Source organism: Nannobrachium achirus (assembly GCF_963921795.1).
Source record: "Nannobrachium achirus genome assembly, chromosome: 4".
Classification (NCBI taxonomy): domain Eukaryota; kingdom Metazoa; phylum Chordata; class Actinopteri; order Myctophiformes; family Myctophidae; genus Nannobrachium; species Nannobrachium achirus.
This window is the reverse complement of record NC_137813.1, coordinates 34,969,112-34,992,264: the sequence shown is the minus strand read 5'-3', so window position 1 is coordinate 34,992,264 and position 23,153 is coordinate 34,969,112. Positions and strand designations below refer to the sequence as shown.

Below are 23,153 nucleotides of genomic sequence, written 5' to 3'. Positions count from 1 at the left end.
ATGGAAACAATATTGTATTAAGACACACAAAGGAAATATTATGTATTCAACATTTATCCACATAATATTGCTCTCAACTTCAATGGTAAGGCACCATCTAAAACTTTACCACAGAAACATTGAAAATTGATTTGACAACATAAGACAGTCTTTTGTTTTCATCGTTTTTAATCAAATTTAAAGATGCATGTGTGTGTCCAAACAACTCGTTTTTTAAAACGGCAACACTTGCATGATCTTATCAATCAAACAAGACTTCACGCAGTCTCCTCTTTCACCACACGGTCCTTCTTCAGTGGTCCCTGTAGAGAGAAAAAAAAAATTGAAAAAAGAGGAAAAACAGAATATTTTGCAACCGAGTTGGCATAAATGGGCACTGCTCCCATGCCTCACTAGAGCTCAATCAGGGCACAGGAATGGGACCTAAGTTGTTAATGGGGTGTGAACCAGGTTAAGTACACTTCAGGGGTGTATATCAGAAATAAGATAGATATAAACAGACTACATATAACTTGTTTGTGCCAACACAAGTCACCATTAAACACATTAATGCCAACCAAGATAAACAGACATTAGAAATATCCTTTTATGCATAGTCACTCTCAGTGGCAGGGGCAATTCTGCCAGCAGGGGCAGCAGTGGCTCGGGGTAGAGTTGCCATGTTAGAACACAGGTTCCTGAAGGGTTCCCAGTTTAATCCTGGGCTCACCCAGAGTTAGTCCAAGAGTCCTTGTGCAAGACTGAACCCCTAGTTGCTCTCGGTGAGCAGGTTGGGCTTTGCATGTTTCTGCCATTTGTGTATGAATGTGTGCGTGAATGGGTGAATGTAATGCACTCTGTAAAGAGACTTGATAAATGGTGATCACAAAGTACAAGGCACTCTCCATAACTTTCTCAGGTGGAAACTACCCCCCCAAAAATAAACTACCAGTATGCAGTGGAAACAAGTCGTGAGATCTTGAAAGCTGCTGTGTGGTGCAATGAGAAATGCATTAAGTCTTACCATGAATGCCTTCTTCTCTTCCGCAGTCTGGAAGCGACCGTGGCCAAACTTGGAGGTGGTATCGATGAACTTAAGTTCAATTTTCTCCAGGGCCTTGCGGCTGGTCTGCACCAGCAGCGACTGAAAGGGAGAAACTGCATTAAGACTAGTTCAGGTAGTTAACTATTTAAGATCCGTGTTTCTGCACCAAGAATTTCCAAGAAACTGCATTCTAGAGTTTATACATACAAATGCTTAAGACGTGTAGAATTTTCAGTAAGTCAGATACGGAAATAAAATTCAACAGTCAATTCATTCACTAAACCTGGGGATTACTTTAACAGTACTCAAAGACCCTGGCCTGGGTACAGCCGTTCTTCCATTATAGCATTTCTATGACAATGCTGCCAAATACTATTTGCTACCTCTTCATAAAAAAAAAAAGCATAATTTAAACATACATTTAACAGGTTAATTGTAAGTCCGCCCCATTGAGGGGCAATAGGGAGGTCATTAACAGATTTCTGCCATTCCTACAGTTGACGAGCTGGTCAAGTGGTTTTGTTCCCAGAGAGTGAACAGGGAACTAGCACAAAAGGGCACTGTTCCCCTGCCTCACTGGATCTCAATCTAGCACTGGAATGGAACCCAAGTTCATAATGGAGCGTGAACCAGGTTACGTACAGTGCAGTGTATGTACATCAGAAATATGATACAATATGAAACAGTACTGGCCATGCCATGATTTAATTAAACTTATGCATGGATTGACTGCAGGAACACTTCAGGAGCAAAATTTTAGTCAAGTGGCTGCCCAGATTTCCAAGCATCCAAGTTAAAGTAGATTAAAATAGTCCACTCAAAATGTACAATTGTCTGCTCTCACCTTGCGCAGAGTCAGCACTCTCTTTTTGGTCCCAATCACGCAGCCCTTCAACATGATGAAGTCATTGGTCACTTCTCCGTAGTGGACAAAGCCTCCCTAGAGACAGACATAATTATTATATAAGTTGAGTTTAAACAGGAATGCTACATACTTGCTGACACTAATGCACACTCACCATGGGGTTGATGCTCTTGTTGGACAGGTCATACTCCGTAGCGGCATTGTTCTTTATGACCTTTCCATCCTTGGTGTGGAAGCCCTGGCCGATTTTGTAGATCTACAAAGATGTGGTGGTTAATACCTCCAACTTGCATAAATGCAATTTAAACACTGACAACTCATACAAGAGCTCAATTAAACAGTGATAAATGGCATTACCAACCTTCTTGTTGGTTTCTGTACGGTGGTGGTAGCCCTTCTGACCAGCACGGGCCACAGAGAAGGCCACACGAGCAGGATGCCAGGCACCGATACAGGCCACCTTGCGCAGACCACGATGGGTCTTGCGAGGAAGCTTCTTTGTGTGCCAACGGCTGGTAACACCTACACAGCAGAAGGGGGAAAAATTCAGTCTTCATAAACTTTCAAATGCTTTAATGCATGTTAAAGCCCAGTCTTAACAGCACATGCATTTTTTGCTGACAGAGTGCAATAAATAGTCATTGAAAATAAAGAATCATGATCTCAAACAAAATGTGTGATTGCCATTTTAGTTAGAATCATGCAGCCCTAGCCTAGGAGACATGAGTGCTGCCAAACACCTGGTTAAACAGATTACACCAAGGATAATTATGTCATGACATACCTTTGTTTCCATGACCCTTGGTGACGCCAATGACGTCAATCATTTCGTCCTGGGTGAAGACTGTGTTGATTGGCACGGCCTGCTCCAATTTCTCACGGGCCCAATCGACCTTGTCAGCGATTGAGCCACCGTTGAGCTGAATCTCCATCAGGTGAGACTTCTTCTGCCTATGGGGCAGTAGGCGCATCTGCAATGATAAAAACAGTCAACGCAAAGAATGCCCATAAAATGACAGACATATAAATTCAAGAGCTTGTGGTGTCAGAAGGAAGGCAGCGGATTTGTCTCCTCATGTGGTTCGGGCGCCATGCCTGACGCAGTTTCCGTGGTCTCATCACATACACACAAGGGGAGAATAGGATTTGAGGCAATATATCTAATATACAGACCTGAGTGTGGGCCAGGATACGGATGACCTGGCAGTACTTCTTCATGGAATTGAAGTCCTTCTCCAGTTGCTTCTTCCCGTCCTCATCCTGCCACTTCTTGCAGTATTTGGTGAAGGCCTTCTTCTTTGACTTGTACCTGTGAGCATGCAACGCGACCGCAGTATACAGAGAGAAGCACAGTTGGCACAGGTCCTTCATAACCACAGTGGGCCAGAGGAAGAACACAATGCACAGCTGTTCACCCTTCCTCCTTTGCTTGGAGGAGAAGGGCAGTCACAGCTTTTAAACCAGGTGGTTTCGGCTCATGGCTCAGTTTCTAAGAAGCACTTTACAGAGATGGACAGAGTACTTGACCCCAGTACTTAAGCATACAGATACTCCTGGTCAATTTACTCCACTATAAGTAGCTCAGTCAAAATGTTACTCATGTAAAAAAGTACTTGCTTTTAAATGTACTCAAGTATTTAAGAGGACATTCTTTTCATATTTTGCATCAATGAATTACAGTAATATTTTCACAATTTATAGGACCTATTAACTTGTTTCAGAAAACTCTGAAACCACTTTCACTGATGTGCTTGCTTGTAGAACCACTACTTTATACAAATGACTAGAGGAACCAAAGCTACTAAAAATGTTTTACTCTTGTACTCCCATAAAAGATATGCAGAAACCGTGAACTAGTATGATCACTAGATAAACATCATGTATATTTATTTTGCATACCAAGAAGTCGAAGGGGGTCGGGCGCTATGTAGTAGCCATGTTTGTCAATTCTCCTTCGATAACCTCTGTCAAAACAGCTAACCTAACAGTAGTTTTAAGCCTTTCTAGAAGTTTAATCAAGTAAAATAATTGGCCTTAGAAATTTACTCAAGAGTAATAAAACCTCAGAATCTGTGCTTAAGTACAGTACTCAAGTGCATCTACTCAGTTACTAGTGTCCACCACTGCTTTCCACTTGCCAGAGGAGCCCAGAGCTCATCAGATGGCCCAAGGCATCCGAGCGGAGCTGCAACAAGGGGCCACCGTAATGTTATTAACATTTTGTGTTGAGTAATGCTTTAAATACACATTTTGAATCAATTATATGACTCACCAATTCTTATAGAAGCGACGCTTGCACTCATCACTGATGTGCTCAGCAAAGATCGTCTTGAAGGAGCGCAGGCCACGGGGGGTCTGAACATAGCCCACAAGACCAACCATGATCATGGGAGGAGTCTCCACTATGGTCACGGCCTCAACCACCTCTTTCTTGTTCATCTCTGTTAAAAGTCACAGAAGTACTCAGTTACATACTCTTCTTGGCTTTTGAAATGCATCCTCAACTCTTTGAGATAGACCGCACTCAGTACTCGACATTCATCAAGGGCTACCAACCCATTCTGTCCGCCCGTCGAGAAACTTCATCACAGACAGGCTACCATGTTAAAAAAATATATAACTTCAGCTACCTCTCAGGTATTCATGAATTAACTCCCATTTACAACATGTTTTAAGTAGAAGCTGGAGGACCCACTGGTCCTGCACTCACTTGAGCCTGGTCTGTCGACCTCACGGACAATGTGGGTCATGCCAGCCTTGTAGCCAAGGAAGGCAGTCAGGTGGACAGGCTTGCTGGGATCATCCTTGGGGAAGCTCTTGACCTTGCCACGGTGACGCTTGCATCTCTTTCGGGGCAGAAAGCCCAGGGAGCCATGTCGTGGAGCGGAAAACTTACGGTGAGACTGTGGAAATGAGAAGACCAGTTAGTAACAAAATCCAGGGAGCACATACAGGGCCTTTGCAATGCCACCCACTTCATTATGACATTATTCACCGCTAATCATTTAAAATGACCCGCTGGTCAGTAAAAAAAAAAAACCCTTCTTTGACTAGGGTCCACATATGGTATCGCAGTGCCTCAAAGGACTAACAAGGCTTGAAAACAGCCCAAAACAAACTGATTACAAGGCTATTGCTTAAAGTAGTTCAACCCCAAAATGACTTATTCCTAAGACAATTTGATTACAATAAATGTACCTCCATTGATTCCGGATGGGGACTTAAATGCATTTGGGCCCATATCCAGAATCAATGGGGATAAATTTACTATAACCAATTTGTCTTAGAATTCCATCTCGAGTCAAACACAGGTGTTTCATTTGTTTGATTAGCATGGAACGAATGTTCTACTCCAATAGGCTCTATGCATATACGCCATTTTGTTCTACTTCCGGGTGTCTTTCGACTTCCTTCACAGGTGTTACTGATGATACTAATGAAGGGTCTGTTTGATTTATTGTACAGTGGTTCTTTAATTTCAAGGACCCCCATTACTCTGTACAAATGGAATCAACAAATGGAATCAAATGGACCATTTGCTTCCATTTGTACACTCTGAGAGTTACACACCTGTATGGGGACATTTGGAACCCACTCAAGGACACTTTGAGACCCACTGGTGTAGCAGGGTATTTCCAGTGAGCCAACATGCACAATATCAGCACCCTGACTCTGTTTGACCAGAATGGAACAGACCCTTCATTAGTATCATCGGTAACACCTGTGAAGGAAGTCGAAAGACACCCGGAAGTAGAACAAAATGGCGTATATGCATATAGCCTATTAGACCTGTGCTTGACCCAAAACATGGCCGCTGTAGGATAACAATTGCCACACTATTTGTACTTCTACTCCACTACATTTTGAAAACTTTAGTTAATTTTTACATTTGAATATGACAAAACACTCTTAACTACGTCAGCCTCAGCCACATGTACATTTCAGCCATTTGAAAATGGCAGACATTTGAGAAGTTGTGAAACAAGGACATTCTGCATATTGAGTACTTTTACTTAAAGTACATTTTGATAAGAATTGCACTTTTACTCTAAAGTACATTCCGTTTACCGGACTTCTACTTGTAACGTTACATCTACATTGCAGTATTTTTACTTTTACTTGAGAAGGCAAGTAGTTTTTCCATCACTGCTAAAATAGGCGTCGAGTGTACAAGCAATGTCGTGAAAAGAATAAAGAAAATGAAGCAGGACACGAAAATAAAAGATCATGACGGTAAACGATAAACGTGGCGGCCGCGGCAGTCTTAGTACCAGGCCCCTTTTTTCTGGACCTTCGCCGGCTTAAGGTACTTCACGGGTTTTTTAGCTAAAGTTCTCGGTTCTGGAAAGTTCTGGTTAGGCCGAGTAGTGGAGAATGGGCTTTTGTATCAAATTGTCTGTCATTAAATGAATACGAATACGATACGTGCAGTAATTTACAACATGCAGCGACAGCGTGCTCAAAGCTCACCATCGTGCCTGTTTCCAATCCCAGAGAGACCGGAAAAGGAAATGGGACAGCTTTTATACAGAAGCAAACATCGCGGGATCCAGCGGGATCTGTCCTCGTTCAAGAACCGCCCCATAGTAGGCTACATCACTTTATAGCCCATAGATGTCGCTGTCTGACTGTTCGAAGGCTGTAATGTTCTACACATCGAGCTGCCTCAGAGGTCCGTGAAGTCAGCTGCATTAGCGTTTCCGGCCTGCCAGCTGGCTGCATTAAGCGAAGCTCCAGCCTTCAAAATAAAAGTCAACTAAATAATGTTTATTTAAAAGACACAAATGTATTTAAGAAGTACGTGTATGATGTATGTCTCTATACTAGTGTACTTCTAATTGTCCTAACACATTTTCCAGGTTCTTTCAGATTGAAATTTGTGGAATGCAAGCCATTAAAAGCCACTTCACACAATTCCATTCCAATTCAATTCTTTCTGTAATCCTATCAATTCTATCAATTGGCTGTTCATACACAATTTTCCAGGTTCTTTCAGATTGAAATTCATGGAATGCAAGCTATAAAAGGCCACTTAACACAATTCCATCCAATTCAATTCAACTCGTTCTACTGTAATCCCATCCATCCTACCAATTGGCTGTATACAATACCTGGCCTATTTACTATTATTAACCTTAAATGTTACGGGGCAGATGTAATGGTATATAAAAATACTTTTTTGCAAGTAAAAGTTCCAGAATTCAAGGCATGTGTAAAAGTTTAAAGTATTGGTACTACTGCAGTATCAACAGAAATTGATTTTACACCTCTCCTGCTTAGCGGAGAGTGTGGAGTGATAGAGGAGGTCTCCCCGAACGCGTGCGTGTCTCCAAAGTGCCGACGCAAAGAGCCGTCTGCTCTCCAGCGCCAACTAGAGTTTGAAAATGTCTGAAAATGTCACTATTTTGAGCGAGTGGCTGCACTGGACAGCCAACAGAAATTGATTTTACACCTCTCCTGCTTAGCGGAGAGTGTGGAGTGATAGAGGAGGTCTCCCCGAACGCGTGCGTGTCTCCAAAGTGCCGACGCAAAGAGCCGTCTGCTCTCCAGCGCCAACTAGAGTTTGAAAATGTCTGAAAATGTCACTATTTTGAGCGAGTGGCTGCACTGGACAGCCAACAGAAATTGATTTTACACCTCTCCTGCTTAGCGGAGAGTGTGGAGTGATAGAGGAGGTCTCCCCGAACGCGTGCGTGTCTCCAAAGTGCCGACGCAAAGAGCCGTCTGCTCTCCAGCGCCAACTAGAGTTTGAAAATGTCTGAAAATGTCACTATTTTGAGCGAGTGGCTGCACTGGACAGCCAACAGAAATTGATTTTACACCTCTCCTGCTTAGCGGAGAGTGTGGAGTGATAGAGGAGGTCTCCCCGAACGCGTGCGTGTCTCCAAAGTGCCGACGCAAAGAGCCGTCTGCTCTCCAGCGCCAACTAGAGTTTGAAAATGTCTGAAAATGTCACTATTTTGAGCGAGTGGCTGCACTGGACAGCCAACAGAAATTGATTTTACACCTCTCCTGCTTAGCGGAGAGTGTGGAGTGATAGAGGAGGTCTCCCCGAACGCGTGCGTGTCTCCAAAGTGCCGACGCAAAGAGCCGCCTCCTGTCCAGTGCCCAGAGCCGCCTCCTGTCCAGTGCCCAATTTGTAAAGGCTATGCACTCCAGTGAACTGCATTTATCCATTTATAATGTTTTTCTAATGTTAATAAAACTTTTTTTTTTACCCAGAAACACAATTAGCATTGTGTGTGTTCGTTTTAATGCTTAATCTATATTTTGAATGTGCATATCATGGGACAATTACTCGTTTTTCAACATTTTTCAATTGCCTCAGGGGTACTCTTATTCTGAAGAGATCGGCACCGGAAGTCTTATTGCAGCTAACGCTAATGCAGCTGACTTCACATAGGCCTGCCTCAGCACACTCTATGGTCAAAGTACCAGTGAAGAAGAAGTACTCACATATTTGACTTGAGTGAAGCAATATAGAAATACTCTATAGTAAAAGTCGGTAATTCAATTCAAAGTAGTAAAGTGTCGACATCAAAATGTGCTTAAAGTACTAAAAGTAAAAGTACAAAATAGCAGATTTGTGACCATCTTGATACAAGGCTAGAAAAATGCACATTCTTACTTCCATAAACTACTACTGTTGGGCTACACTTGTGGGCATGTATTTGCAATCAAACTATATTAATACTGTACTGTTTGAAACTCTATCTCTTCTGATTACTTGGACCTATTTGTACCACTCTGCTTATTAAGCACAAACAGCTGTAGATTTCCTGGTGCTTTCATCCCCAGTTTTGAAAAGTTGGTTTTCAATTTAAGAGGTTTGTGCATTTTGCTAAAACATAGGCATTTAGTAATTTACAACTACCGTAAACCTGCTGCTGGCTGCAGTAATGAGCCGATTTCCACTCAGGAATCATTTTGAAATAAAGATTGCTTTTCAAGTATTTATTTCGTTTCAGACCAAATAGCTTCAGACATGTATATTTGTGTGGTCTTATATTCCACATCAACACACATTCCACATCGTTGTTTGAAGTTGAAGCACTTTCAGATAATACAAGAAACATTTTACTGTCATAAAAAAATGAATTGCTGTCATGTAAAGCCAAATCAACAAACACATACAGTTGGTTGGAAAAAAGAACATTCTACTTTGATAGGAAGAAACAAATATAAAAACATGGAGGGAGGGGGCATCGTTATCTCTACAATTCCTGTTTTTACATCATTAAAACTTCTCACCTTTGCTGCTTGATGTAAAAGCCTGTTAATGTGTTCCAATAGCACACAAGTCAATACATTTAACAAATGTTATCCACACTGGCAAATGCTGTTCAAGACCCTCCTAACATCAATCCATCGAGTCAAACTGAACAAAATCCTTTTTCTTGCAATCCTTCCATTAGGAGAATGTGACCGATTTTAACGTAAGCCTCAAGGCTAACCAAATAGCTGGTTTACATTATTCAACACAGAAAACTCAGACGAACCTGTAAAGGAAACCCAATGATCTGTTTCTTAACACAATATACGTGTATGTTAAAATGTAATGACAAAGCATATCAAAAGTCTGTATGCATTGAATTGTGGAGTTGGAATATCACCATTGCTCAGTTTGCATTTTATTTGGGACAGGGCTAAATCACGACTCGATAACATACTGAAGTCATTATCCAGTGAGTGATCAGTAGACACACAAGCATGTTTGCGAGTGCGAACACACACACACACACACGCACGCACGCACGCACGCACACGCGCGCGCACGCACACACACACACACACACACACACACACACACACACACACACACACACACACACACACACACACACACACACACACACACACACACACACACACACACACACACACACACACACACACACACACACACACACACACACACACACACACACACACACACACAAACAGTTCTGTAGCTCCAATTTTTTATTTGATAGAAAACAGATCAGATTGGTGACAAAAACCCATTTAAATTTGGCCAGTTTTAGTGCCTTTAGCGGAAACGCCCCTGGCATTCAGAGCAGAGTGAGTAGAGAAAATACTGCTTTCTTTTAATGATTCTGAAACCAAATTTTATATACTTGACAAATTTGGCATTTGGCTGGGTGTGGGTGGTTTATACTAATGATTCTGTGGTGTGAGAAACTAAGAATGAATATTACTGCTTTACAAGATGCTGCTATTCCGCCTTTGTGTTCCTCTCAAACATAGCCACCCCATGCTCTCCTCTATCCAGTCTCACAGGAGTCCCTCCATCTCCCTCATAAAGGCTTCATACATTTGATCCTTAGTCTTCATGTTGGGCTGAGGCACCGCGCCCATCTGTGTGGGCTTAGCAGCAGCAGCAGCTGCTTGCTGCTTCTGCCCCAGGCCAGATCCAATACCTTCGTCCCCCTTACGTCCTCCCCCTGCTTTCTCCGCAGGCCCCGGCGCCACCCCGTGCTTGTCCCTACGCACCCGCAGTGCCGTGGGCACAAAGCGGGTGACCTCCGCCTTGGGGTTGATGATCTGAGGTTTTGCAGAGATGGTGGCTCCCGATGCCCCAGCGCCCGCTGCCAGACCGGCCCCTCCCCCGGCTGCCACTGAGGTGATGTTGGCTCGCTTCTCGATGGTGGCCGCGTGGTGGTGGCTGGGGGGGTTGCCGCCAGGATTTGCACCCGGCGTGGGGGCGGTGGTCCCTGGGGGCGGGGGCATCTGCATGCCCCCGGGACGCATGGGCATCTGCATGGCGGGTGGGGGCATGCTGGGCTGGGAGCCCTCCTGGGCGGTGCCCGAACCTTTCTGCCGCTGTACAATGCTGGGGGGTGCACTGAGCACGTTGGCGTTGAGGGGTGGGGGAAAAAGGGTGAGCGGGGGTGCCATGGGGCGCGGGGGGCCTCCAGCTCTTGGAGGAGGGGGGAGGCCTGTAAACAGATGCAACACAGATGGGATTAGGGATTGAATGTATGTTCCATCATAACTGGAAAACCTTTCCGTGGAGTTCAAACATAATGTCGCGTTATGTTTGTTGTAAATTATATTTTACTGTGATAGTTTGGGTTCAGCAGTGGCCAAGCAACATTTTGTATAAAATAAGTATGTTTTGACTATGGTCCAACATCTGACAAAGAGAACACTGAGGTCATGTTCTCCACCAAATGCAGAATACACAGACACACACACAAATTGATATAACATGTTTTTGCACAAGTTAATAACACACAGATTAATACAGATGAATGCATGCACACACTGTACCTGGTGGTGCCGGGGGTGGTAGCCTGGGAGGGGGTCCTCGTGGTGGGGGGCCAGGCGGGAGGCCAGGAGGGGGACCAGGAGGAGGGCCTGGGGGCCGACCAGGTGGGGGTCCAGGGGGAAGAAGACGTGGCATCGGACCCCTGAGACCTCCAGGCATACCAGGAGGTCTCAAGAACGGAGGCGCACCTGAGTATGCGATACATAGAATACATATGACAATATAACAGTGTTTTGATGAACTAATAACATCAATGGGTTATTTATAAATGGGAAACATCCTACTGGAGAACACTGCAAGTCGAGAACGATGCAAGTTAGAAATGCATGCCCCACCCGTTAATGCAATACCAGTTGTAGTCACACTTCTTGTCAGAGTTCCCAGCCGTTGTACCTGTTGTCAGAGTACACAGTGCGGTACCTTCTACCATACAATCGATACAATCAACCAAATATGGAGATACAGGGATCCCTGGGACCCTGATGTTGTCTACATCCACAACACAAAGATTCAGTGCATCCTAAACAGACGGATACAGACATTCATGTTTTTTTCTTTGGTTCTGGATGACTGAATTCACACCCCAGGTCATTAGCGACACACATGCCAAGTTTGAAGTCGATCAGTCAGAAGGTGCCAGAGTTATGACTGGTACAAACACAGGTTGCGCTAATTGCGACCGAAGGTCGCATATACTCTGAAGAACCATGTCGCTTGAGTGACCTTCCGTATCCTCGTGACCGTCCTTCCGTATCCTCTGTGATGTCAGTGTGATGTCAGCAAGTTGTGACATCACTTCCTGTACAGGGCGGCTACACGAAATGTGGATAACACTATATATGGAGATAGTCCAGTCCATCATGTCATATGGGACTACCGTCATAGAAAGTAGCCATTGTTAGGCCGGAGTCAATGGCTGTCTGTCTGACTGTCTGTACAGGAAGTGATGTCACATGACATACTTTTTATATATATATGTAAATATGGGGGCGTCTGTGTTAAAAACGTTTCGTTGTCAAGCTCAACGTTGGGCATTTGGACCTATACATGGAGAAATGGAGCGAATCTGTTTGGCCTAAACATGGAGATGTGGAGAACACGTTGACAGTATTAGGCCTGGATCCAACTTTAAGTCGACGCACATGATTCCAGAAGTGTAGTGCTTATTCGCTCTTGTATCAAACCGGTACTCGAAACGTACTTAGAATTTAACATATTTTCTAAAGTAAATATGGGGGCGGCTGTGTTAAGAACGTTTCGTTGTCAAGCTCAACGTTGGGCATTTGGACCTATACATGGAGAAATGGAGCGAATCTGTTTGGCCTAAACATGGAGATGTGGATAACACTATATATGGAGATAGTCTAGTACATCATGTCATATGGGACTACCGTCATAGACAGTAGCCATTGTTAGGTCGGAGTCAATGGCTGTCTGTCTGACTGTCTGTACAGGAAGTGATGTCACATGACATACTTTTTATGCCCATATATGAGTCCTTCTGTACCACATCTCCATGTTTAGGCAAACTCCACACAGAAAGGCCCTATCGCCAACCCAACCTAGGGTGTGAGCGATAGGGCTTTTCTGTGTGGAGTTTGCGTGTTCTCCCCGTGTCTCCTAGGGTTGATACCCTCACAAAAACATGAACAAACTCCCCCCAGAATGACAACAACTAGAATCGTCAGAGAAACGCTGTGGTTGGCCAGATTGTCAAGAATTGGCGCGACCTCGCCCTTTAGGGCGAGGTTGCATGTCACCCTGAGGTCGCATTCCACCCTCGGGTGTCTTACTAGTGTATATATACTGTAGGCACTCAGTTCCAATGTCTGCGTCTGTAGCCCCTGTGAAGCTACAAGAAGGTATGGACACTGTATTACTGACCAGGTGGGGGTCCAGGAGGCGGGCCAGACGGTGGACCTGGAGGTCTCATTGGAGGAGCTGGAGGTGGTCCCAGTGGTGGCGGAGGGCCAGCCATTGGTGGACCTTGTAAATGTGGAGGTCCTTGCGGCCCTCCCATTTGCCCAGAGGGAGGGGGGAGACGCTGATTAGGCATCAGATGAGACTGGGGTTCCCCAGGAGGTCCTCTGTCCTCTATGTCCGAGTTGTCTGATTCGTCTGTATACTCTTCTTCCACCTCCTCTTCTTCCTCGTCCTCTTCTGGAATGGACTGACCTGAAAGACAACATTTAAATTGTGTTTATGAACTGTCCAAGGGTACGTTCATGTGGCAATCTTGTAATAATGTAATGTAATGTAACTGAAATGAGGTAATATCAAGTAATAAAGTTGTTTTGATTTCTTGTTTTGTAAAGCAACTTTGAGTACCCAGAAAAGAGTTGCAGTATGTACATTGGATGTATTTTTATTATTATTATAAGTCCTCCTGATCAAATTAAACTTAGCGTCCTCATTCTGAGGTGAACATTCAGTGAAAATACAAGGTCAGAATGTGACCCCTTGTGAGCTTGTAGAATTTCCAGCAAAGATATTTAGTGTAGCAAGGAAAAGAAGTATAGACCACTGTTAGTAAAATAAATAGGGTTTCAGTGGTTACCAACTACACAATGTCAGGTGTATAATACCTTCCTTTTCCTCTTTTTCTTCTTCTAAAATAACCTTTTTGTTGGTTAATAATAATCTGATTACTGTCCGGTGACAACAGGAGCATAGTACCTGCCATCCTAAGCATCATGGCCTGTAGAGGAGTGATAGCCTTCGTCTTCTTCACAAGCCTCTTCTTCTTCTTCCTTCCTTCTGGGCCCTGGGGCGCTGGTGGGGGCATGTCTGCAAAACGTACGCTGCGGCCTGCAAGAGAAAATAACATTGGTCAAATGGAAATGTTATTGCAGAGCAACAAAAACCTTTTTTGTTGACATGTCACCAGAATAAATATGCGGGTTATAGCACTTGAAAACCATATGGGATGGGTTAGATTTGCATGAACTGAATCGAATCTACTGTAATATGCTTAAGGAAATGATATATAGTCTACTTCCTAAATGTTAATGTGTTGCTTTTCTTTAGGCCTCAGTACCGGCAGGTTTGTGATATATCTAATCTTACCATTCGTGTCCCAACGGTCTCGATAATACAAATTTCTTTTTTCTTTTACAGTTGCGGATTTCTTTTTATTCAGCTCTCCAAGTTTCCATGATGATGTGAGCATATGTAATAAAAGACATTTCTCAAAACACTCACCTCTGTCGGCTCTTTCTCTCTCCTCCTCTCTTGCCCTCTCGTCGTCCTGCCTCTCCACTATCATCCTCCTGTCTCCTTCTCCTCCTACGTCCCGCTCTCCCTCGCTGTCCTCCTCTGAATCGCTGTCGTCTTCCTCCCCGTCGTCCACGTCGCTCTCACTACCGCTGTCCCGCTCTCTTCCCAGGTCCATGGCGGAATCTAATCCAGGAACAGAGGGTTCTGCCCCGGCAGCACAGACAGAGTGACAAGAGAATGACATTAGTTCAGGGTTTAGATGTGAAACATAAAGATTAACTAAATTAAATGTATGCTTGCACATATTCACAGATGCTTGACCGTTCTCTTAAAATGAGGCAGAATTTGAGCAGGAAATTAAAAACACAATTAAACTCTAATTCAAATGACCAAAACACTATGTTCTACTGTACTGTATATCTAGAATCCCAGATGATGCCACCTACAGCCACACCGGCTTTTGCCTGTTTTTGTTTTGTTATTCTATTCTTTCAATTAATTTGTTAATTTCTATATTAGATCTGTATTTCATTATTTGTCATTATGTTTGTTGTATTGTGAACCTAGAGAGCAACCAACCAAGTGAAACTGATTATGATGTTTGTGTTACCTGTGTCAGTGCCATGAGCACGTCGAGCTGGGATACCATAGAGAGCCAGGACCTGTGGCGGAGGCGGGCCTGGTGGGGGGCCGGGGGGCTTCTTTCCTGGAGGCAAACGAGGGACGCCTGCCACTGCTGCAGACACTGGCCCAGATGATGACAAGGGTCCCTTACTGAGGGAGGGGAGAAAAGGAAGGAAAGAGGAATAGAGTGTAAGAGAAATGTAGTTAAGTGGTAAGGTGACCATTTAAACCCTACAAATATAATTGGCCGTGTCAGAATCATTCAAAAGGATATTTAAAGATGTATTGTACATGGAGCTCAAGGTCCATACGCATCTAAAAAATAACAATGTAGTCAATGACCCCAAAACAGAACTAATAATGCTCATCATATATATGAAATATATTTCATAAGTACATGCTATGGGTAATACTGAGACAGCATTATTAGGCTAATTAAATCACAGAAAACAGTGCAATTTAATGCCCACCCAAATGTAGTGCTTTTCTTCAGTATGGAGGGAGGCTGAGCGCCTGGAAGTGGGATGTCTTGAACAAGGATACTGGAGGGAGCATGGGGCATCTCTGGCAATGGGATACTGTCTACCTCCACTGACTCTGCATTCTGGACAAAACAAGAGAAAAACATTATAAAAGAGTATGCAAGAGAAGAGAGACAACCAAGCATGTAGAAACACTATTGAAAATAATAATACCATAATAAGACCAGTAAATCAATTTTATGTCACTGCTTCTCTGCTATAAAAGGTGGTAATATGCAGTGTATAGTACAGTATGCAATGTGTTCCTGCATCCATCCTACACATTTAAACATGTAATCTACTGCTTTTCTTTGGATGATTTCTGACAAATACGACTGCAAAAGTTGTACAATTCAATAAGGGTGGGATGATGGATGGAGTCGGAGTTCAATGATATATGAAATATATCTGCAATCTACACATTGGGTTGTAAGAGTGTCGTTTCATGCATCAGATTTATGCATAGGTACAGTACATTTCAGAATGTCTCCACTCCACTACTATGAAATGTCACCTCTTCAAATAGCTGATGTAGGACAGGTACCGACTACAAGTTTCCGGTAACGCAGCTGAAAGCGTCAAAGACTTTGTGGTATTGATGATATTGATCATGAGATTCCCAGCAATCAATGCTCTACTCAGAGGGGAGCAGACAAATTAACCTTTTGCTAAGTGAGCAATGCATTTCACCAGTTAGAGGATGAGCGTCCTTGCTAAGCACGTAACCTCAGTTTTCTACTGTGGAGCTGGTTGTCAACAAACTGGATCCACAGTGTCTATCCCCTGAACATTTGGATGTACTTTACTTCTTTTCTCAAAATTAGAAACATTGCAAGGTAGAAAATTGTATTCTTTTTTAGACCATTTATACCTGTTTTAGAGAAAATGAAATGTTTGTCTACTGTATTTGGTGAAACTAGGCTAAAGTCCACATGTCTTTGCTTTGACCAGAACCTTTAAATAAACTGCTCTCAAATGGAGGTATTTATTTATGTTGGACATGCTAAAAATATAACCAGTTGACCCCATTTGTTTCTATTTTTTTCTTCTTATTTTTTTCAGTTTGTTTTCAGTTTAGTTTTATATTATTCTTGTTTTTTTCATGTATTATGAGGTCTTGATTTATAGAAGATGAAATGGGTACTTGGATGAAAGAATGCATCAAATACGATTTACAAAATTATTAGTGATTATTGTTGAACCATGAACCATTAACCTAGCCCGCTCCAGTCTATTTGTCTGACTGAGCATCAAGTTTCCAGCTCCCTCAACTGGATCTTTTCCTATGCTGCTCTGTAACAGTTTCTGACATGGACTTTCATATTTAGCGCTCTCCCACAAATGTCACCATCGCTCTTCGTCGCGACACATTTCCGTTTATCTACTATGGGATCGTAGTCAAAGTTGTGCCATATACGTCTGTGACGCTTTCCTTCTACAACTTTAGCGATTTTCAGATAATCGAATCACATCAAAGCATGTTTTTCTCCTTTGGAGTTTTACGGCAGCCAGCATTCACTGCTGTATGTTCGATTGCTTCCATCTTACTTACAGTACAGTGTCATTATGGTCCTTTTTATTAGGCCAGTCAGTCCCACTAGGCATAGCGCCAATTATTTTACCATTCTATTTAGTTGCAATTAGTTTTCCATTGTTTCAGTTAACACTAACAGTACACACTTGTTTGACTTTTAGTCTTACTTTGATCCTAGTTTTAGTTAATTATAATAATGCACTCACGCAACGTGACAACCGTATGTCCGTGTGCTCTTTTGTGACTATGATATCATTTTATATACACAAAGAAATACCCAGGAAGAAAAGAAACAATGTCTGGCGGCCATACAAACACACCTTGACGGAGTCAAAGTAGAGCGACAGCTGCCCTCGTTTGGTCTCATAGTCCAGCTCCAGTTTGCGGAGCTCCTTGTAGGTGTCAGGGTTCTCTCTCTCATAGAGACGGACGATGCGTTCAAATGTCTCCCGTAGCTTCTTCCTTTTGTCCCTCAACACCTTCTCGTTCAGCAGGGGTTGCTGTACTGGGTTGAACTCTGACACATGGGAAAAGAGAATAAAATAGAAGTTGTTTAATAACTACTTAAACGGACCGAAGTCACATTCCCTTCCCCCCTCCTCTACGCCAAAGCACTTCGGCAAAAATAGCCATCTATTGTGACGCGTCGAGATCTTGTAGATGGGTTATTTCTGGCTAAAGCCCTTTGCACACAGGCGCGTTTATCCGCACGGATAAAACGGACAATTTCATTTTTTTAAAGAAAACAATGATTCTCTACGACCTCATGCACACCGGATCCGAATTAGACGTGCGACGAGTGGCTGCGGCTGTGCGTTTTTTTCTTGATCGAACCCAGTTCAATTTGTGCGTCTTGTCGCATGCGGTAAAAAACTCATCACTTCTTTTATGACTCCTTTTGGGATCCGCAGTGCCGATTCCGCACAGCATTGCACACCAAATCCAAAGCGTTTTATTCATGCAGCAAACGAAAAAAAACACAACTGTCCTGTGTGCAAAGCCAAAGGGCTTAGCGCTCTGGCTAACGGGTGGTTAAAATATGTTTTCTTCATAGTGGATTTTGATTAACACATTCATGTAATCCGAAAATTCTTTTCTGGGTGAAAGATCGGACATTATAAACAGCATGCATTTACATCGTGGTCTCTGTCTCTCTGCTTACAAAGCATTGTTTCAATTTCAGCCCATTTTAGTGTTCTTTCCCAGCAGAAAAAATGTAAACTCTATCCATCGTGTATATATGTAGATTTCATATAACTATGTTAACATGATGAACCCTCACCCATCTCATCCAGCTTCTCCATGTCTTTGATGATCTGCCTTGGATCCTTCATTTTCAGCACAGCTGCTCGTACCATCATCCTCTGCTTTTTGTTCTGGTTGTGGATTAAAATAGACAAGGACAATAATGAAGGGCAACAGCATCAACGTCTCTTTAAGTAATGCGATGCCAACTCGCCATTCTAACAATTTCATAATTCCTATTAATCAACAAATACCTTTTTCAACTCCCTCTTCCTGGCCTCCTTCCCTGGAGAATAAGCACATTGTAAATATTAGCTATAATCATAGATATGTAAGTATGGATAGGTCATAATCATTAATCACCCTACTTCCATGATCACAACAAGCATACTTTGATGATGTTAATTTCTATGGATACCATATAACCAATGCACCTTCATATTGAACAAATGCTAACATTGATTGATTACTTGTAAATGTCCTTTCAATAAGCAGGTATAAGTGTTGCCAAACATGTCTGTGTCAATTGAATGGCATTAATATGAGATATGCTGCTAGTCGGATCACTCAGTAAGAAGTCAAGAATAAGTTTACAGTTCCTTACAGAGTGATTGTACAGTACTTACTGGCCTGGTCGGTGGGGTTCATGAACTTTCCACTCTTGGTGGAAGAGGTCGAACGTCGCCCCATGGTGACGGTTCAGCTCCTTCACCCTGTCAATGAACAACTGAAGTTAGCAGCTGGATGTATGTTATTTATATGATATAAATGATATCATCACCTACACTAGGTGTAGTGATGAGATGGTAGACTATGGAGAACAGTGACGTTAAAGAGATTATGCGACTCCCAGTGCAGGTGTTGACACTTTAGTCAGGTTCACTATGTATTTTCGTTCAAAATTTGTGGGGATTAGTAAAACTATACATTTTTGGAATCTTCAGAGCATGGGGAATCCAGAAATCTTTGTTTACATTTGCACAGAAACCTGTAAAGCTGCCATTTTGGACGTTCAAAATGGCCGACATAAAATACATAAGTTGTGCTATCTTGGCTTCTAGACAACCTAGAAACTTAATTAAACATGCCAATCCTATGTTTTCTGGGTCAAGGAATCAAATGAGTAAATGATGGGTGTAAAATATTGCGGACCCCCACCCCCTTTTTGGGTGTTATCTATTTTGGGACCTCCCAGAACAGTACACCAGCCAGTTAATGTCCGATTTTCATAATATTAGAGATGTTTTGTAGGTTTTAAAACATCCTGAGTTCATTTATTACACTTTTAAAGCAGCCAGAATGACCTTTCTGACTTTTGGTTGGGGTCTTTCCTCACCTGGGACCCCCCAGACAGACCCCTGAACCTATCTCAGTAATCGCTCTGCTCCTGCTCCAGAACAATGTTAAATCAGATCATAATTGAAGCATAGAAGTTGTTGTGGCTTTGAAAACAAAAAGGAGTAGTAGCAAATACCAGGGGTCTTCCACAGGAGGTCCGGGACCCCTGGGAGGTCCTCAGAGTTACTACAGGGGGCCCGCCAAATCTATATTTTGAAACTTTTTTTTTAACTTTTAATATTTTTATGTATAATGATGGTTTATTAGTATTCTCAGTATTATTTATAACATTTTTTGTGTTAGACAGTTATGGTTGACAGTTGTTACTGCAGGGATTGCAAGAATTAAGGTATTGCAACTTCTTACTTTGGGCGCACAGACTAACGTGTCCATTTATTGCACTGCACACACACACACACACACACACACACACACACACACACACACACACACACACACACACACACACACACACACACACACACACACACACACACACACACACACACACCCTATCCTCTTAAAGAGCTCATGGTCAATTATGCCCAAGGAGATTCACTACAATATATGTCCTCCCTAATAGTGTTGACAGTCTCCAACATAGCATTTGCAGGGAGGAGTGCAAGGCAGGTTATTGTTTGAGCAGCTGCACCGTCCCTTGCAACCTGAATTCCATCTATTTTCTTCGATTGGTGGAAGCTCAGGGCAATTTGTCAGTTATGACAAAGTAGGCATCATAATACAATACATTCATCAAGGGACATGATTTTGAGGAAGTGCACACACATGAATAGGCCCTGATTACTCAAGTCCTTGCCTCTACTGCTTATGGTGCTTTGCGAGATATATGTGTTTGGTCACCCGACACTGATGTCCTCCTGCTGTTACTTCTCTGAAATTTGCAACAGATACAAAAAAAAAGAATATAGATATATTCGAGTGAGGTCAAGTTATTGGATGTCACAAATGTCAAGGGTTCCTTGGCCTACACAATCTACCTGTTGCTGACTGGGGAAGAACATTTGTTGGAATCTCCAAAGTACATGGGTCAATGCCTACTCGAAGCCTGATGATGATGACCAAGCCATAAACCGCTTCAAGGACCTTGGCAAGGTTTCCTCCTGAGCTTATTAATGTCCAGCATCCATCAACATCATTGGAGCATTTTGCATGCCGTGTTTACAGTTCAAAAGGTCCAACAACCCTGCAATTACTCAGATGGGAACTATTTCTGTCAAAGAACTTAGAGCTTGAGATACTACCTCCAACTTGTGCTGCACTGTTACCACATATCCTCTGTGCCAACTACGTCACAATGAGGGATAAATCATACCTGTCAAATTGCCCACCAATTGAAGAAAATAGATGGCATTCAGAGAGTGGAGGGTATGTTCCAGTCAGGTGTCTTGCCCTCCCTGCTCCAAAGGAAGTACTTGAGCTCATAATGTGACTGAAAAGCAGTTTGCAAGGGATGGTGCAGGTAGTCAAATAACCTGCCTTTTACTCTATGCTATGGTGGAGACACTGTCAACACTGTTAGGTTGGACATTGAAGATGACGATGATGAAGACGAATAGATCCTGCATGTCTGAAATTACTGTATTGTAGTGAATCTCTTTGGGCATAATTGACCATGGGCTCTTGGATAGGGTGAGGGTTTTGGGCAATACAAAGAGGTGTGCGTGTTGTGTTGTCAGTGTGAGTGCAGTGCAATAAATAGACACGTTGTTCTGCACGCCCAAAGTAAGAATTAATTATTGCAATCCCTGCAGTAACACCTGTCAACCATAACTGTCTAACACACAAAATATATAAATAATACTGAGAATACTAATAAACCATCAAAGTACAATACATAACCCAGGATACCTAAAAACGTTCAAAGTTTCAAATGTAAAAAAAAAAAAGATCCCATAAAGATTTGGCGTACCCCCTGTAGTAACTATGAGGACCCCCCAGGGGTCCCAGACCCCCTGTGGAAGACTCCTGTGATTTGCTACTACTCATTTCTGTTTCCAGAGCCCAGCTACAACAACTTTTATGCTTCAATTATGATATAATTTAACATTGTTCTGGAGCAGGAGCAGAGCGATTACTGAGATAGGCTCAGGGGTCTGTCTGGGGGGTCCAAGGTGAGGAAAGACCCCAACCAAAAGTCAGACAGGTCATTCTGGCTGCTTTAAAAGTGTAATAAATGAACTCGGGATGTTTTAAAACCTACAAAACAACTCTGATATTATGAAAATCGGACATTAACTGGCTGGCGTACTGTTCTGGGAGGTCCCAAAATAGATAACACCCAGAAAGGGGGTGGGGGTCCAGGACATTTTACACCCATCATTTACTCATTTGATTCCTTGACCCAGAAAACATAGGATTGGCATGTTTAATTAAGTTTCTAGGTTGTCTAGAAGCCAAGATGGCACAAATTATGTATTTTATGTCAGCCATTTTGAACGTCCAAAATGGCGGCTTTGCAGGTTTCTGTGCAAATGTAAACAAAGATTTTTGGATTCCCCATGCTCTGAAGATTCCAAAAATGTATAGTTTTACAAATCCCCACAAATGTTGAACGAATAAACATTTCTTAACATAGTGAACCGGACTACTTGGGTTGCCCACCTGTCCCTGTCAGGTAAATAAAACTTTCTGGCAGGTGGAGTTTGCTTTCGGGTTGCCCGACCGGGCAAGTGCTCGTTTGAGGGGAGACACAACCGTCTATAAACAACACACGATATGTTTCTAAAGTTTAGATTCTAAACACTTGAACGTGGCCAGAGCACTCCGTTTTCTGGTCTGTGGAATGTAAAATAAGAGCACTGTTTACCAATAATGTGCTGTTTTCACTGTTGCGACACTTTAAAATATAATATAACAAGTGAGAACCCATAGTCATATTCGTAGCTATGTAAGTAAGTATTTGGCATAAACATAGAGGCATGACATTTATTTTAACACAGCCCCAGAAAGTAAAAATAATTGTTAAATTGAACGGTACTAATTAAAACGTTACCAATAATGGACAATTTAATTATATTCTTGATCCCAATGCTAGTTTGAGTTAATCTTCATCAGTTATGCAAGACAAAAATCCATGTACATTATAAAGCTATCGCAGCGATGCATGCTTTTGCAACAACATAACTGCAATGTTTTACTTAAGTTAGGTTCTAATAACGGTGCCATTTTACCAGTAAGAGTTAGCAACAGTTTATGGTGGTCTTCTAGGTCAGCTAACTGTACACTTAGCCTGAGCGCTAGCATTGGTAATGGTAACCTTAGCTAGTGACAGCAATGCAGCCACTGGTACGTTGTAGCTAACCGTTAGCAAGAAACGCTCTAGAGACGGACCTGTGGCATGAATTAATTCACTTACCTCTTTTCAAGTGGAAAATGTAGAGCACAATGCCCTACACTCGCACTTCTCCGTGCGACAGGTAAACAATGCAATACCGTCTGCTATCTGTGAATATAACGCTTCCAATTCTTCATGAGAATGAAAGAACACACTGAAA

General features: G+C 42.6%; 2 protein-coding genes across 2 annotated transcripts; both read right to left on the bottom strand.

Moving 5' to 3' along the window:
* Positions 1 to 150: 150 nt before the first annotated feature.
* On the bottom strand, positions 151 to 6,379 carry LOC308283615 (large ribosomal subunit protein uL3). Its single transcript, XM_080724079.1, has 10 exons — positions 6,360 to 6,379; positions 4,600 to 4,792; positions 4,162 to 4,330; positions 3,063 to 3,198; positions 2,674 to 2,860; positions 2,251 to 2,411; positions 2,044 to 2,145; positions 1,869 to 1,964; positions 1,004 to 1,123; positions 151 to 302 (listed from the first exon to the last, which is right to left on the bottom strand). The coding sequence occupies exons 1-10, from the start codon at positions 6,360 to 6,362 to the stop codon at positions 258 to 260; spliced, it is 1,212 nt and encodes a 403-aa protein (XP_080580205.1). The 5' UTR covers positions 6,363 to 6,379; the 3' UTR covers positions 151 to 257.
* A 2,570-nt stretch (positions 6,380 to 8,949) lies between these two features.
* Positions 8,950 to 23,153, bottom strand: wbp11 (WW domain binding protein 11). The gene is made up of 12 exons (XM_080723917.1): positions 23,015 to 23,153; positions 18,927 to 19,013; positions 18,555 to 18,586; positions 18,338 to 18,431; positions 17,376 to 17,572; positions 15,471 to 15,604; positions 14,987 to 15,150; positions 14,362 to 14,580; positions 13,837 to 13,968; positions 13,045 to 13,335; positions 11,163 to 11,348; positions 8,950 to 10,828 (listed from the first exon to the last, which is right to left on the bottom strand). Exons 2-12 carry the CDS (start codon positions 18,988 to 18,990, stop codon positions 10,164 to 10,166), a joined length of 2,178 nt encoding a protein of 725 aa, XP_080580043.1. The 5' UTR covers positions 18,991 to 19,013; positions 23,015 to 23,153; the 3' UTR covers positions 8,950 to 10,163.

Excerpts from the sequence above, each read along its gene's own strand:
- wbp11 (XM_080723917.1), bottom strand. The coding sequence starts at position 18,990 with ATGGGGCGACGTTCGACCTCTTCCACCAAGAGTGGAAAGTTCATGAAC. Across the intron at positions 18,432-18,554 it reads GGAAGAGGGAGTTGAAAAAG|AACAAAAAGCAGAGGATGAT; the intron begins GTATTTGTTGAT and ends ATCCACAACCAG. Across the intron at positions 10,829-11,162 it reads ACCACCCCCGGCACCACCAG|GCCTCCCCCCTCCTCCAAGA; the intron begins GTACAGTGTGTG and ends ATCTGTTTACAG.
- LOC308283615 (XM_080724079.1), bottom strand. Across the intron at positions 2,861-3,062 it reads GTATCCTGGCCCACACTCAG|ATGCGCCTACTGCCCCATAG; the intron begins GTCTGTATATTA and ends TTATCATTGCAG. Across the intron at positions 1,124-1,868 it reads GAGTGCTGACTCTGCGCAAG|TCGCTGCTGGTGCAGACCAG; the intron begins GTGAGAGCAGAC and ends TCTCCCTTTCAG.